Here is a 12,875-nt window from a genome sequence, read left to right as displayed (position 1 = left end):
GGTAGGCAGACAATCCTTTCTTAAATTTCCCTCATAGTGCTGTAAAAGTTTTTTGGTTCATGTTTCTAAACAGACAGTTAATATATAAATCTATTGCAGTTCCACCCCACTGACATAAAAAATAAAGCTTAAAGAACATTCCGCATGAATGATAACTGAGACAGGAATCTTTCTAGCTTCTCACAAGCATAAAGTAGTCTTCTTACCTACCCTCCTTTAAGATACATGCACACATGACTGCCTCCTTCCATCTAACAAATACATGCTGTACCTTCTTTTAAAAAGCACATGATATCATTTAGCAGGCAAACATATGTGGTACTTTTAATTATCAGGCACCAGCCATGTATGCTCTAAATGGAAGGGGAAAGGGAAATATAAAGGAAGGGGAAAGGGAAATATAAAGGAAGGGGAAAGGGAAACATGCATCATCTCTTGCCCTATCACACACTCTGACACGTTGGAGAATGCACTTTGGTGGTTCCTTCCTTATTGCAAGGTCTCGCAGCTCAAAGTTCTTCTTGCTCTATAGACCCTTTCCCACTTCTCTAGAAAATACAATGGGATTCCTCTAGGCCTCTATGTATCTATTACAGGGTTTTGACATCTTCCATAGTCACTTATTGTGAAGGATGCCCTGGATGCTAGACAGGAAGAATCATCTGATGAACTCATGCGTGCTCGGTACCTAGCAGAGAAGATAGCAAATATCTCAAGGAAAAAATGGTCTGCTGGGAGAGGAAACCATTCAAGAAGCAATTCCTGAGGATGGAGTTGGCTGGTGGGGAAAACTATTCCTTGCCTATGCTTGCTGTCTACTCTTCATTTCACCTTCAGGGAGTGATGGGTAGGAGATGAGGTGGCCTTGGACTCCTTGAAACAAGGAGATCCTGTGACCTTTCACAGGGAGGCGCAACCGTACCTATCCATCTTAGTACAAGACCAGGCATAGACAAGCAAATGAGGAGAGGCTGGGAAATACAGGCTCACGACAGAATGGCTGCTTAGTGACTGCGCAGCTAGCTGCAGGGAGCTGTACATTGCTAGAAAGAAAGTCAATACAAGAGGCAAAGGTTGGAAGGGAACTTGGCAATCCATTGCTGAGAAATATGCAAAGTTTCTGATTTCCTCCAATCGGAAACTTCCTAACACAGCAAGATCTCAAAATTACAGGTTTTCAGGTAGTCTTAGATGACTTTAACAGGAGACAAAGCCTTATACCCAAACATATACACACTCACAGACAAATAGACATGCACACACAAATACACACAGCCTAAACTTAATGGTCAAGTATTTTTCTTCAAGGCAGTATTCAAATTTATTTTAATACGTAAATTTTGTAACTTATCTTGGCAATTCACTTAAGGCCCAAGTGTGCTGACTTTTATATAATAAGGCTTGAATATAAAATTAAATTGGGTTAAGCAAAGGACAGTGCAGCCCTGAGGGAAAGGACACACATTAAAAAATTATACCTGAATCATGCAATTTAATTATTCTTGCTGATTTGTTTTTCTAAAATCAAAGGATGAGGGAAAGGATGTAAGATCTCTGATAATTATCCCTAGAAAACTCAAGATTTGTATGCTATGAAAAGAAAGTCCAAATTGGATGGTCAAAGCTTCATCTGTGATGTAATCCCACCTAAGAGTATCTGACAGAAGGAAATTCATGGCATTACACATCAATATTATATACATTATGTGTTGCAAGTAATTGTGGATTGATAATCTCACATTCTTGACAGTAAAGTTGCATCTAAGACAATACACTCACTGCCAAACTTGTAAAGTGGGTCTTGGAAAATGGCTCGAGGGGAAGGGGAGGTAGAACACCTGCCTAGAAAGCCCAAGTCTCTGAGTTCAAGATCATTATCATTATCATCCCACGTCAAAACCCACAGTTAACTTTCTTTGTTCATTTTAAAAGTTATTAAAATACTACAAATTATGAGATGGTGACTTATTTTAACACTGGGAGACATAAAGTATGTATCTACATGAGGGAAAGAAATATGCCTATGTTATTGTTTACCCAAGTTGCAAAATTGGAAGAGTGCTATAATCCACTAAGTAAACCCTAAATAATAAGTAGGGACCAATTCTGCTGTGCTGTATCCAATAGTAAATAACATGTACTATAACAGTTTTTAGCTGAAACAACTAATATATCTTACATACAGGACTCAAATTTGGATCCTGATGCTTTTGCTTATTGGCTGGCCTCTAATCCCGCTTGTTTAGTTTTACACAAAACAAAAATGATCAAAAACACCAAAACAAAATGTCAGCAATTACAGGAAAAGACAAAAGATATCAGTTCCCATCTACTCGGCATTTACTGTGTCCCAGGACCCAGCCAAATAGTTTTGATGGAGCCCTGAGACTATTCTTTTACTATCATTATTACTATTATTAATCATTATCTTTTTTGGCTTTGTCTATGGACAGGTATTATTAAAGAATTGAACAAAGTACTTACTGGTCTTGCTAAAGATATAGCAAGGCTCTGAGTCACTAGTAAAAATATCTAAGAAAGTGTAGGTATCCATCAAGAGTTCAAAATACAGTATGTCTTCTAACATCAGAGCCTAAGCACTACTGAGAACAGAATGTCACGCCATGAACTGCCCATGTCTGCATGGTGGAGAGTGGTTCTGATTGGAGGCTTTGCCAGGAGTCTTTCTATCTGCTCATCACCCAGGGCAGGGCTGCTATACTTTTTCCATCAGTATCAACCCACTAGCTATTTGCTTTTCTTTCGTTTTTCACTGTTGGTCAATATTTTTATTAGCGTTATCTTCATTGTGCAAAAGGGTCTCATAGATATATCTCCATATATACATATGCTATTTTGCTGTCCTGCTTTGTTTCTAATCTATGCAAGTGTTGTCATATTTTGGATTGATGTGCAGAAGCCAAGCATTTTTGCTTTATGGTATGTAAGCATCAACTTTAAGATAAGGTATTCCATGAATATTGTGGATAGATGGATCAATGGATGGCTGGCTGGACCAATCCATCAGTCCATGGATGGATGGAAAGGTGATTAGCACAACATCAGAGAATTTTGGAAAATGTCATTAAATCACTGGTATACATACAAAAGAATAATACATGCATTTGTGTGTATATGCGTCTGTGAGTATGTCTATGTCCCTGTGTATATACAGAAATCAAACAAGTGCAAATATAGGAGTTCCTGCAAACCAATTCGTGAGCATGGAGGGCAATGAACATGTCAATCTGTGGTTCCAGTCTCTTCACCTTGTCTTAGCAGTTATCTGGGATTATGAAAGCAGGGGATACCCAGGATATAATCATACAAATACAAAATACAATGCATGAGTTTTGTTTCTTTATTTTTAAATCATAGCATCCAGGACTGAGTGAGAAGGCTGATATGACTTCCCATAATAAGGCCAAGGTTACCAAGGGAACATAATTTCATGCCTCAAGGTTTGGGTTTTAATCAAGGCTTGTTGCAGATGCTCCTAAGCAGCTTGTATTCTATATAGAACACTTTTATTAGAAGAGCTTTGTATGACTGTTTTTCCCCATTCATACCTAAACCTACAAAATGGGATATGAATAATTAATAGAGAAAATGTGATATTTGTAAATCAGGAATTGGAAAGTCTTTTATTATTATTCTATATACCACACACACAAAATATCTTCTTTGTTCCTATCTTCAGAGACATACATGATGTTTTCTTTTCAAGTAGAAAAAGTATAACTTAACTAATCATTCCTTTTTTGTGTGTGGATTTTGCTTCTGCCAGTCCTGGGGCTTGAACTAAGGGCCTGAGCACTGTCCCAGGCTTCTTTTTGCTCAAGGCTAGCGCTCCACCACTTGAGCCCCTTCTGGCTTTTTCTATATATGTGGTGCTGAGGAATTGAACCCAGGGCTTCACGTATACAAGGCAAGCACTCTATCACTAGGCCATATTCCCAGCCCCTTAAGTAATAATTTCTAATCATTTAGTTACAGGGTTCAACATAAAACAAATTTAAGAAGGGTTGCATCATTCCTTATTAGAGCAATTTATTAAACAGATGAGATCTTCCTTTAGTGGAAGCATGTGTTACTGTTTGTCACTTTTCAAATTGGTACAGAATTATAGTAGTACATTGAAATGTATAGCTTTACAATGAGAACTTATACTGCATGCAGACAGTAAATAATACAATATAAGGGATATGCAATACATTGGAAAAAAGTAAAAAGGGATCTAATATATAAATTAATGGGAAATTTTAAAGAATACAATTGAAGAATTTGTCTTTTGACAACATTTCAACATCTGTTCTCCAAAGTATAAATATGAAGATAGACCAGAATAACAATGTGAGTGAAAGAAAAATAAGGCATAAAATGATGTTAAATACTACTGTCTTCATTTGCTATAAAATTAAATCTATCACTATTTTTTAACTATCACAAGTTTGTATGCTTTATAACATTCATCTAATTTAGACAAGATTGTACTTTTTAGGTTTTTGTACTTTGGGAATATTATTTATTTCTGTTTTTGTTTTTGCTTTTTAATGGTTTAGGGTACTAAAGCCAGTTTCTCCAGCATGCTAGGCAGGCTGAATTATATTCCCCAGGCCTATTTTGGAAGTAATTTGTTAATGTATTTTGGATATTAAACCTTTATTAAGATATGTCATTTGTAAATATTTTCTCCCATTCTTAACTTGTAAATCTTTAATTCTCTCTCTAAGACTTCTTCTTAATTTAAGATTAAACCAATTTGTAGTCTAAATCTTCCCCCAATACAATGTTAAATTTCCAGAATCTATACAGAAGTTAGATAAATTCCATGACATGCTAAAAGCAATATTCTCCCTCAGATACTTATACTAGTTGACAAATTGTAGTGAAATGTAAAGAAACATCATAGTGTGAAAAAAAAAGTGAAGCAATGAGTGAAACTGAAGTAAATGCCTGTTTCAGGAGCTGGTGGCTCACACTTGTAATCTCAACTATTTTGGAGGCTGAGATATGAGGATCGTGGTTTGAAGCTAGCCCAGGCAGGAAAGCCCATGAGACTCTTACCTCCAATTCATCACCAAAAGCTGGAAGCAGAGATGTGGCTCAAGTGGTAGTGTGCTAGCTTTGGGCACAAAAGCTTAGTTATAGCACCCAGGCCCAGAGTTCAAGCCCCAGGACCAGCACAAGAACAAATAAATGAATGAATAAAGTAAATGCCTATATACTGTTTAGAAGAAGAAGGGAGGAGTATAATCAGCCAAACTTTGATATTTATCTAGAATTTTATCGGAAATAGTTACCAAAATTAAGGGAACTTCACCCACCAGAGATGGTCAACTTACTTTACAATGGTCATACTGGAGCTGTAAGGCTGGAACATCCCCACCAATAGGCATCTGTTTCTTAAGTTCTTCATCTTTCATATTCAGCCACTTGATCAGTTCCTCTAAGGACACTAGGAGCCTGTTCCATTTCTCAGCACTTGCCTCCAAATGGGCCCTGTTGAGAAAGAATGAGGATGACATTAAGAAATCTGAACTTCATTCACATTCCTGTAGCCAGTAATCTTGTATGATCAACTAAATTAAAAAAAAAGTAAAGGGTGTAAGATAGCACAAGAAATGTACACACTGCCCTACTATGTAACTGTACCCTTTTTGCACAACACTTTGTCAAAAAATTTGTGTCTAATTAATAAATACATTACAAAAAAAGTAAAGGCTTTTGAACTTAGCTATTTTGTATAAGCTCCAATATCCAAAGATATGTTGGCAATGTTTATCAGAAGTTGATAAATGGCATAACTTTGATGCTTTCAGGAGGGTGTCTATAATATCATGTACATTTATAAGACAAGTTTTGATAGATTATACAGCATGAATGCATACACAGATATTTTGTCTCATTTTATCTACACATAGAGTTGAAGAAGTGAAGACAAATTACTACAAGTCTATAAAATATTTAGAAAAAAACATATCAGATGATCCTCACTGAGCACATAGTATCTTCTAATTTTACATACTTTTGTATTACTTTGAATATGTCTGGTAGACTCTAATTATTTTCCTTTCCAATTGAAGAAAACCAGCTAATCTTTTGGGCTAGAAAATTATTGCTTCCTAATTTCTCTTACAGCCAAATAAATTACTCAAAGCAGAACATTAGCAAGAATTCTTTCAAACTGTTGGAAAAGAATTAAATAGTATGTGGCCAGGATACTATCTGGCTGAATGCAGACTGACATCCAGTGACAAATGATCATCGTGCAGAGAAGACCTGGGCTACAATCACCAACGGCAGTACTTCATACTTTGACTGATGGGTTGCATGTGCTGGGGATAATATCTAAGGGCTTGCACTTGTCAGAAAAGTATGCTAGCACTGCTCTATATATTCTAATTTGATGGTGAGATCTTAGTTTCCATAATACATTCCATCCCTAGCATAGAAATACGCCTCCAGAACCCTTTCAGTATGAAAATAAAGCACAAAGTTCTTCCATGATCTTGTGAAAGCCCTGGAGAAGACCACATACCCCTCAGTCCCCCAGAAGGGCTAGATTTAAACATAGGGAACAGTCAGGAAGAAGCTCCCAGATACTCAAGGAGCCAGGCTTTCTTTCAATCCTCCATTACTCCACTGAACAGCCGGGAAGGTGGACTTAGGTACCAACTTGGAGAAATGGAATGATCTTGACTGCCCACAGTCCTTTAGGATTGGAAGGGCAAAGAGTGATGGAGATAAACTTCACTTTATTAAGCAATAGCTTCCCAGGGGAAATGGAAGAGATGAGGGAAGAAGATGAGTCACTGGAGCAATCCCAGCTACAGAAAACCCCTGTTGCCCTTATTTCAGATGCGCTCCTTCACAGCTTAGCACCTGACATGGTTGGGATGACGGTCACCTCCATCAATCTATGACTAACACCAGACAAGTCCACTGAGCATGATCACTGTGGTCTCACACATGTCATTAATTTCTTTGTGTGTACATCTAATCAACTTGAGCCTTTCCCTCCAAACGAATAGCTCTTCTGTATTTAATTCCAACAAATAGTCCCACAACCATTGTGTCTGTGTTCTCAACGACACATAGTCAAGGTCTTTGAATATGAGCAGATATTATAGGTCTTTGTTACAAAGCTTGTATCCTCATTAAGAGCAAACTGAAATGTCTCATCTCCACTTCATCTCTAGTTAGATCCCGTATTCACACAGTTATATGTAAAAGGTGAATTAAGATTGAAGTCAAATTCCTGTTCCAAATGGATAATATAAATCAAATTCTTCATATTCTACATCGTATTCATAAAGGCCAGATAAATAATTCACAAATACAAAATGAAGTTCAAAGTATTTTATAATTCTCTGTGAGTTGTATGATTAGAAACCCACTTTTTCTTGCACCTACCATTGCTTCTGCTTGCTCCATGCTACTATGACTAACCTGGCTTTGCAAAAGTGTACTTTAACAAGTTCCTAACTCTGCTTGAGCTCCAGCTTTTCTGTGTTCCTGTTAATTAATTTCAGGCCAAATATGTAATTAGCTTTCTCTGATAAACAATAATTTCACTTGTCACAGAGCACAGCTAAGTAATTTCAATTATTTTAATTGAAAACTCTTTCTGCAGTTACAAGCCATTATGCAACAAGTACATTTGACAGAGCTTTTGCCTTTTTCTTCCCATATTTTTGAATACAAAAGACAACTAGAATCAAAGGTCCTTGGTCAGCGAGGAAGGACCTAAGTGACTGTGTGCAAATCACTTACGCACTCACCCTGACCTCTTATCCAAATTTGCTACTCTGTCTTCAGTATCTGTAGCTTCATTCCTTAATCAATACCTGAGCTGCAAATTATTTTCCTTTGAATTCCAGGGGCACAAATTTATTGAAGAGCACACAAATATCTTTCCCAATACAGTTAACTCTTGAGTCCACAGAAATAATAAAATGGATCACTGAGCCCTATGGCTTTAGCTCCCAAAGGATGAAGGCAATACTTTTTATAAGAGATGCTGAAGTGGCTTTGAAATGAAAAAGAAAAACACCAATGTGTGTGTTTCTCCTGCATCTTTGCTTTCCCATAGTAAAAATCAACTTCATCTGGTGGAATTTTTGGCAAATCTGTTCTGGTTATTTTCCAATAGATTACACCTTTGTGTTTAGTGGATTACTACCATATGCCCAACTAAATGCATGCTTCCGTGGTAGCCTTCAGTTTTCCAGCTTCCTATGAATTCTTTCATCTTCCAAGATGAAAGCTTTCTCGTGGGCAGTGAGTTGAATGCTTTGTAAGAAGAAACTTTACATTTGTGTTTGGCTTAGCTGAACCTGTCAATGTTATTATAAACATGTTGAAGCTTAAGTCTCCTCAAGACTACAGATAACAGGCCATCCATCAGGTTTTCTGAATCCTTACTCTAAGTAACACATCCCATTTATTTATAGCCACTCCATTTTTTTCCACAGTTGACTTTATCCTGATTTCTTAGCTATTAAAGTTCATATTTGATGTCTAAAGGGCAATAGATACATTAACTGACTGCACTATCCTCCTAAAACAGGATCCCCTACCACAGAATATAAAATATGAATATGCTTCTCACAATGTACCCCATTTTAGAAGGAATTCGTTTTTACAACTTTCTAAGCTTTACAACTCTCTAAGTGACTAGCTAGTTTTTAAAAGATGCAAAAAAATGTTACAAGGTAAAGATCCATAAAAAAGATACTTCATCCAAATATTGTACAAACAAGAACAATGGAGGGAACTAGTGAATATTCATCTGTTATAAATCTCCCCAAGTCCCTATCCTTTAAAGACACAGACTCCAGAGAGTATAACAAACAACTCAAATTCAGAGGAAGCAAAGATATGTTACCTCTTATTGTATCAAAGCCAACAAAGAAATAAGCTTGACAGTTTGATTACAAATGCAATTACTTTTTTTTTCTTATTTATTGTCAAAGTGATGTACAGAGAGGTTACAGTTTCCTATGTTAGGCATTGGATACATTTCTTGTACTGTTCGTTACCACCTCCCTCATTGCAATTACGTTTTAATTTCTGGTAAAACCCACAGATTACAAATTGGGTCATAATGAAAGAAAAAGATCTTAATTGATTCAAGAATAAAGGTAATATTAAAAGAAGACCATTCCTCCTTCCCAAGACAAGAATTGAGGCCTACCAGGAGAAGAGAGTCAAGTCTTTAGGATCCAGCCTGAATGTGCTAGAAAAACACCAAAGCTATGTTCTGGATATAGTAGCCACTAGCCACATGTGACTATTTAAATCTAAATGTATGTTCATTAAAGTTAATAAGGTTGGCAACACAGTTCAATCAGTTGCAACAGGCACATTTTAAGTACGCAGTGTGCCACACATGGCTGGTTGGTAACTCCACTGAGCAGTGCCGACAGAGAACATTTCTGTCAGTGTAAAAAATTTTTATCAGGAAGGGCTGCATCAGTGGAAAAAGAAATGAGAAAGGTGAGAGTTGAATATCCCTCTATTGGGTTGGGGGGGTGCTTTTTAGTTTTATAATATAGTTAACAAGATCAACTAAGGTTAAAAGTGGTAACAATCACATTGTAAAACATGCTAAATTTAAATGGACAGGATGATGTGAAAGGTTCATTTTCTCCAACAACTTTTTTTTTTTTTTTTTTTGGCCAGTCCTGGGGCTTGGACTCAGGGCCTGAACACTGTCCCTGGCTTCTTTTTGCTCAAGCTAGCACTCTGCCACTTGAGCCACAGCGCCACTTCTGGCCGTTTTCTGTATATGTGGTGCTGGGGAATTGAACCCAGGGCCTCATGTATACGAGGCAAGCACTCTTGCCACTAGGCCATATCCCCAGCCCTCCAACAACTTTTAAAACGATGGCCTGCATTCTTAAGAGGCTCATCAACAAAAAGGAAGAGAGAATTTTATCTCTGAACTCCATTGTCAGTAGGTTTGGCAACATGCCTGGCTTTGGAAACTGTATATTAATAAGAATCCGTATTAAGACGTCATTAAACTCTAGGGAAATACTTAATTAATGTAATCTGACATTAAATAAATTTGTCTTGACGATGAAAAAGTCTAGTGACTTCTAAAATCACATTCTCTATCTTCAAAAAAATAACAGTGCAACTGTACTGTGAATTCCTTCTTGTCAGGTTAGAAAAAAATATAGGACTTCATACACTTGGTCAATAACTCCCCCACAAAAGATGAAAGCTTCTCTGAGCCCATCTTGTGTCTAAAAAAACTAAACTAGATGCTACACTGGACAGGCTCTACATGGACTAAGAAACTATCAAGTCAGTTCATTTTTTTTCCTTACAACAATTGTAAAGGAATAAATACTTTATTTTCTGATACCTAAGACTCAGAGTGCCTAAGCAATTTGCCTAACTTTAGAGAATACACAGTAAAAACCGAAGAGTGAAGCTCAAGGTCACTTGGTTTTGAGAAGCTATACTTTTCAATGTAAGATACAGCAAAAGAAATTGACGGAGAACTTCTTTCCAACATGCCTCTTAACTTTTCACTCAACATCATGTTCTTCAGTCAGTATCCCCTAAACTTATCCTCAATTAAGGACTGTCTGCCCTCTATTAAATATAATCATAAAATACATTTGACACCTCCCCACATACCCAAAAGCATTAATCATTTTGTCACTCTGAATAATTTTCCAAGGTCTTTTCCTAAAGTTCATGTTACTGAATATTACTCTCTCCAGATGAAGACAAGAACCTTCAGGTTCCTATTTTAGTGCCCATAAGTGACATTTCATTCCATTGAAGGCATCCTCCAACTGGACATTAAAAAACAAACCTGGGGGCTGGGGATATAGCCTAGCAGCAAGAGTGCCTGCCTCGGATACACAAGGCCCTAGGTTCGATTCCCCAGCACCACATATACAGAAAACGGCCAGAAGCGGCGCTGTGGCTCAAGTGGCAGAGTGCTAGCCTTGAGCGGGAAGAAGCCAGGGACAGTGCTCAGGCCCTGAGTCCAAGGCCCAGGACTGGCAAAAAAAAAAAAAAAACCAAACCTGATGAAGCAAAGCAATTTCAATAGCAAGAGTCAAAAATATCTAGATTCAAACCCAAACATAGTACTGTGTTCCTTAACAACAGGAATGCACTCTGAGAAACACACTACCAGGCACTTTTGTCAGTATGCTAACATCACTGAGTGGATTTAGACAAACTGAGAGGGCTGCGACATATTGGGCAATATAATTTTATGGGACCACCCACCGTAGGTGCAATTGGCCATTGATGAAAATAATGCTGTGTGGCACCTGACTGCATACAATAAAGTAAGGCTTGTAAAGATCCAAATATAGTATGTGGCAAAGGTAAATACTCAGTAAAGAGCAGGTGTTGGTGACATTATTGCTATTAGCCTTATGAAATGTACTGTATGATAAGAACATGTGGGAACGGTCAGGGGCAAGTGGAAGGGAGCACTGGACATAAATGGTGCTAAAACTATAACTTGCAAGAAAATAGTCTTTGCCTTTAAACTTTTAGAGAGAATTGCACTGGTAGTGGACTGCCCTCTCCGTTTCAGATACACAAAATGGAACCCTCCTTTTGGCTTTGATGATTCTGACCTGATGCTAGCAGACTTCGCTTTCAAGTCATTCCATCTCTGGTTCATGTCATCCAGTCGATGTTGAAGCATAGTAGCCTCTTCAGAATTCCCCAGAGCTTTTACCATCTTCTGCCTATTTCCATCAATGCTTTTAAATATGTCATTATGGGCATCAATTTCCGCCTGGATGTCCTGAAGAGAAAAGAAAGCAGAGAGACAACACAAATGTTGAGATTAGGGTCAACATGAAATGGGCTTCTGTATAGAACTTCCTTTTTCTTTTATATTTGCAGATGCGCTTTCAAGCAAAATACTTCATTTTGCCTTAAATGATATAGAACAAATTCAAGATTTTCCAATACTCTCACATTGAAAATTATAGTCATGAATTCTTCAATACATTGATTCTCCACTTCTTAAGTATAGAACATGTTATAATCTAAATTTCATGCATAAACCAATTAGATGTGAGTGAGGAGTTTCGATTCAATGAGCAATTTTTGAAATTTTATGTAACTGTTGTTTCCAAATTATTGAATTGTGCATAATATTAAAACAATATTTTCTTCTCTTGATACATAGGCATAACTTTCTTGACCACATAAAGTTTTACTCCAGTTATTAAAATATTACATCGTTTTAAATGTTTTCTTAATATTTCAACATATTTGCTAGTAGCTTGCCCTTACGATCTTATAAAATTGATTTAAAGTTTTGAAGAACATTTTCTCATTCATATGTTACTCTATTCATGGTATTCTATTATAGAATGCCCAAATCGACTAAGACAGCCTCTTTCTTCTTAAGGTTTTCCAACTCTTAATGAGCATAGCAAAAATGTAAACAGGAGTCTCTGAATATTCCGATTGTGTTCTATTTATTTAATGTTGATTTCCGGTAAGCATCCCTGGATTTTTATTAAGAACCAAGGTAGAGAGCCTTCCACCTAAGTAAAGTGCTCCTCACCTTGCCACAGACACACAGGAGCAAGAGACACCCGTGAGAGGGCTGCGTGGAACAGCTGGCTATCCTCTAATGCTCTGATTAGGAAGTGTGGTGCATGTCAGGGCTCTATGATCTTTCCTGATAGGATCTGCGATTCGGGCTTGACACGAGCCAGATCAGATGCAGAGAGAGGGTGAGAGGAACACAGAGCCAGATAAACAATAACTACAATATGTATCCTCCAAATCCGGAAGCCCACGGATCTCTAGGGTTACCTGATCCCCATGGCAAGGCCTAGTCAGTCTCAGGAGCAAAGGGTGCTTTGTAC

At 37.4% G+C, this 12,875-nt stretch overlaps 1 protein-coding gene across 11 annotated transcripts in view; it reads right to left on the bottom strand.

Moving 5' to 3' along the window:
- Window positions 1–12,875, bottom strand: part of Utrn (utrophin) — a 431,942-nt gene that overhangs the window by 128,485 nt on the left and 290,582 nt on the right. For all 11 annotated transcript variants that reach the window (XM_048354234.1, XM_048354228.1, XM_048354231.1 and 8 more), the window contains 2 exons: window positions 11,622–11,794; window positions 5,346–5,502 (listed from right to left, as the gene is read on the bottom strand). In XM_048354234.1, coding sequence (XP_048210191.1) covers window positions 5,346–5,502; window positions 11,622–11,794 — 330 coding nt within the window. The remainder of the gene's footprint in view (window positions 1–5,345; window positions 5,503–11,621; window positions 11,795–12,875) is intronic.

This window comes from Perognathus longimembris, chromosome 9 (assembly GCF_023159225.1).
Source record: "Perognathus longimembris pacificus isolate PPM17 chromosome 9, ASM2315922v1, whole genome shotgun sequence".
Lineage (NCBI taxonomy): Eukaryota > Metazoa > Chordata > Mammalia > Rodentia > Heteromyidae > Perognathus > Perognathus longimembris.
Note: the sequence above shows the minus strand (reverse complement) of the source record. Positions and strands in the feature narration are given on the sequence as shown.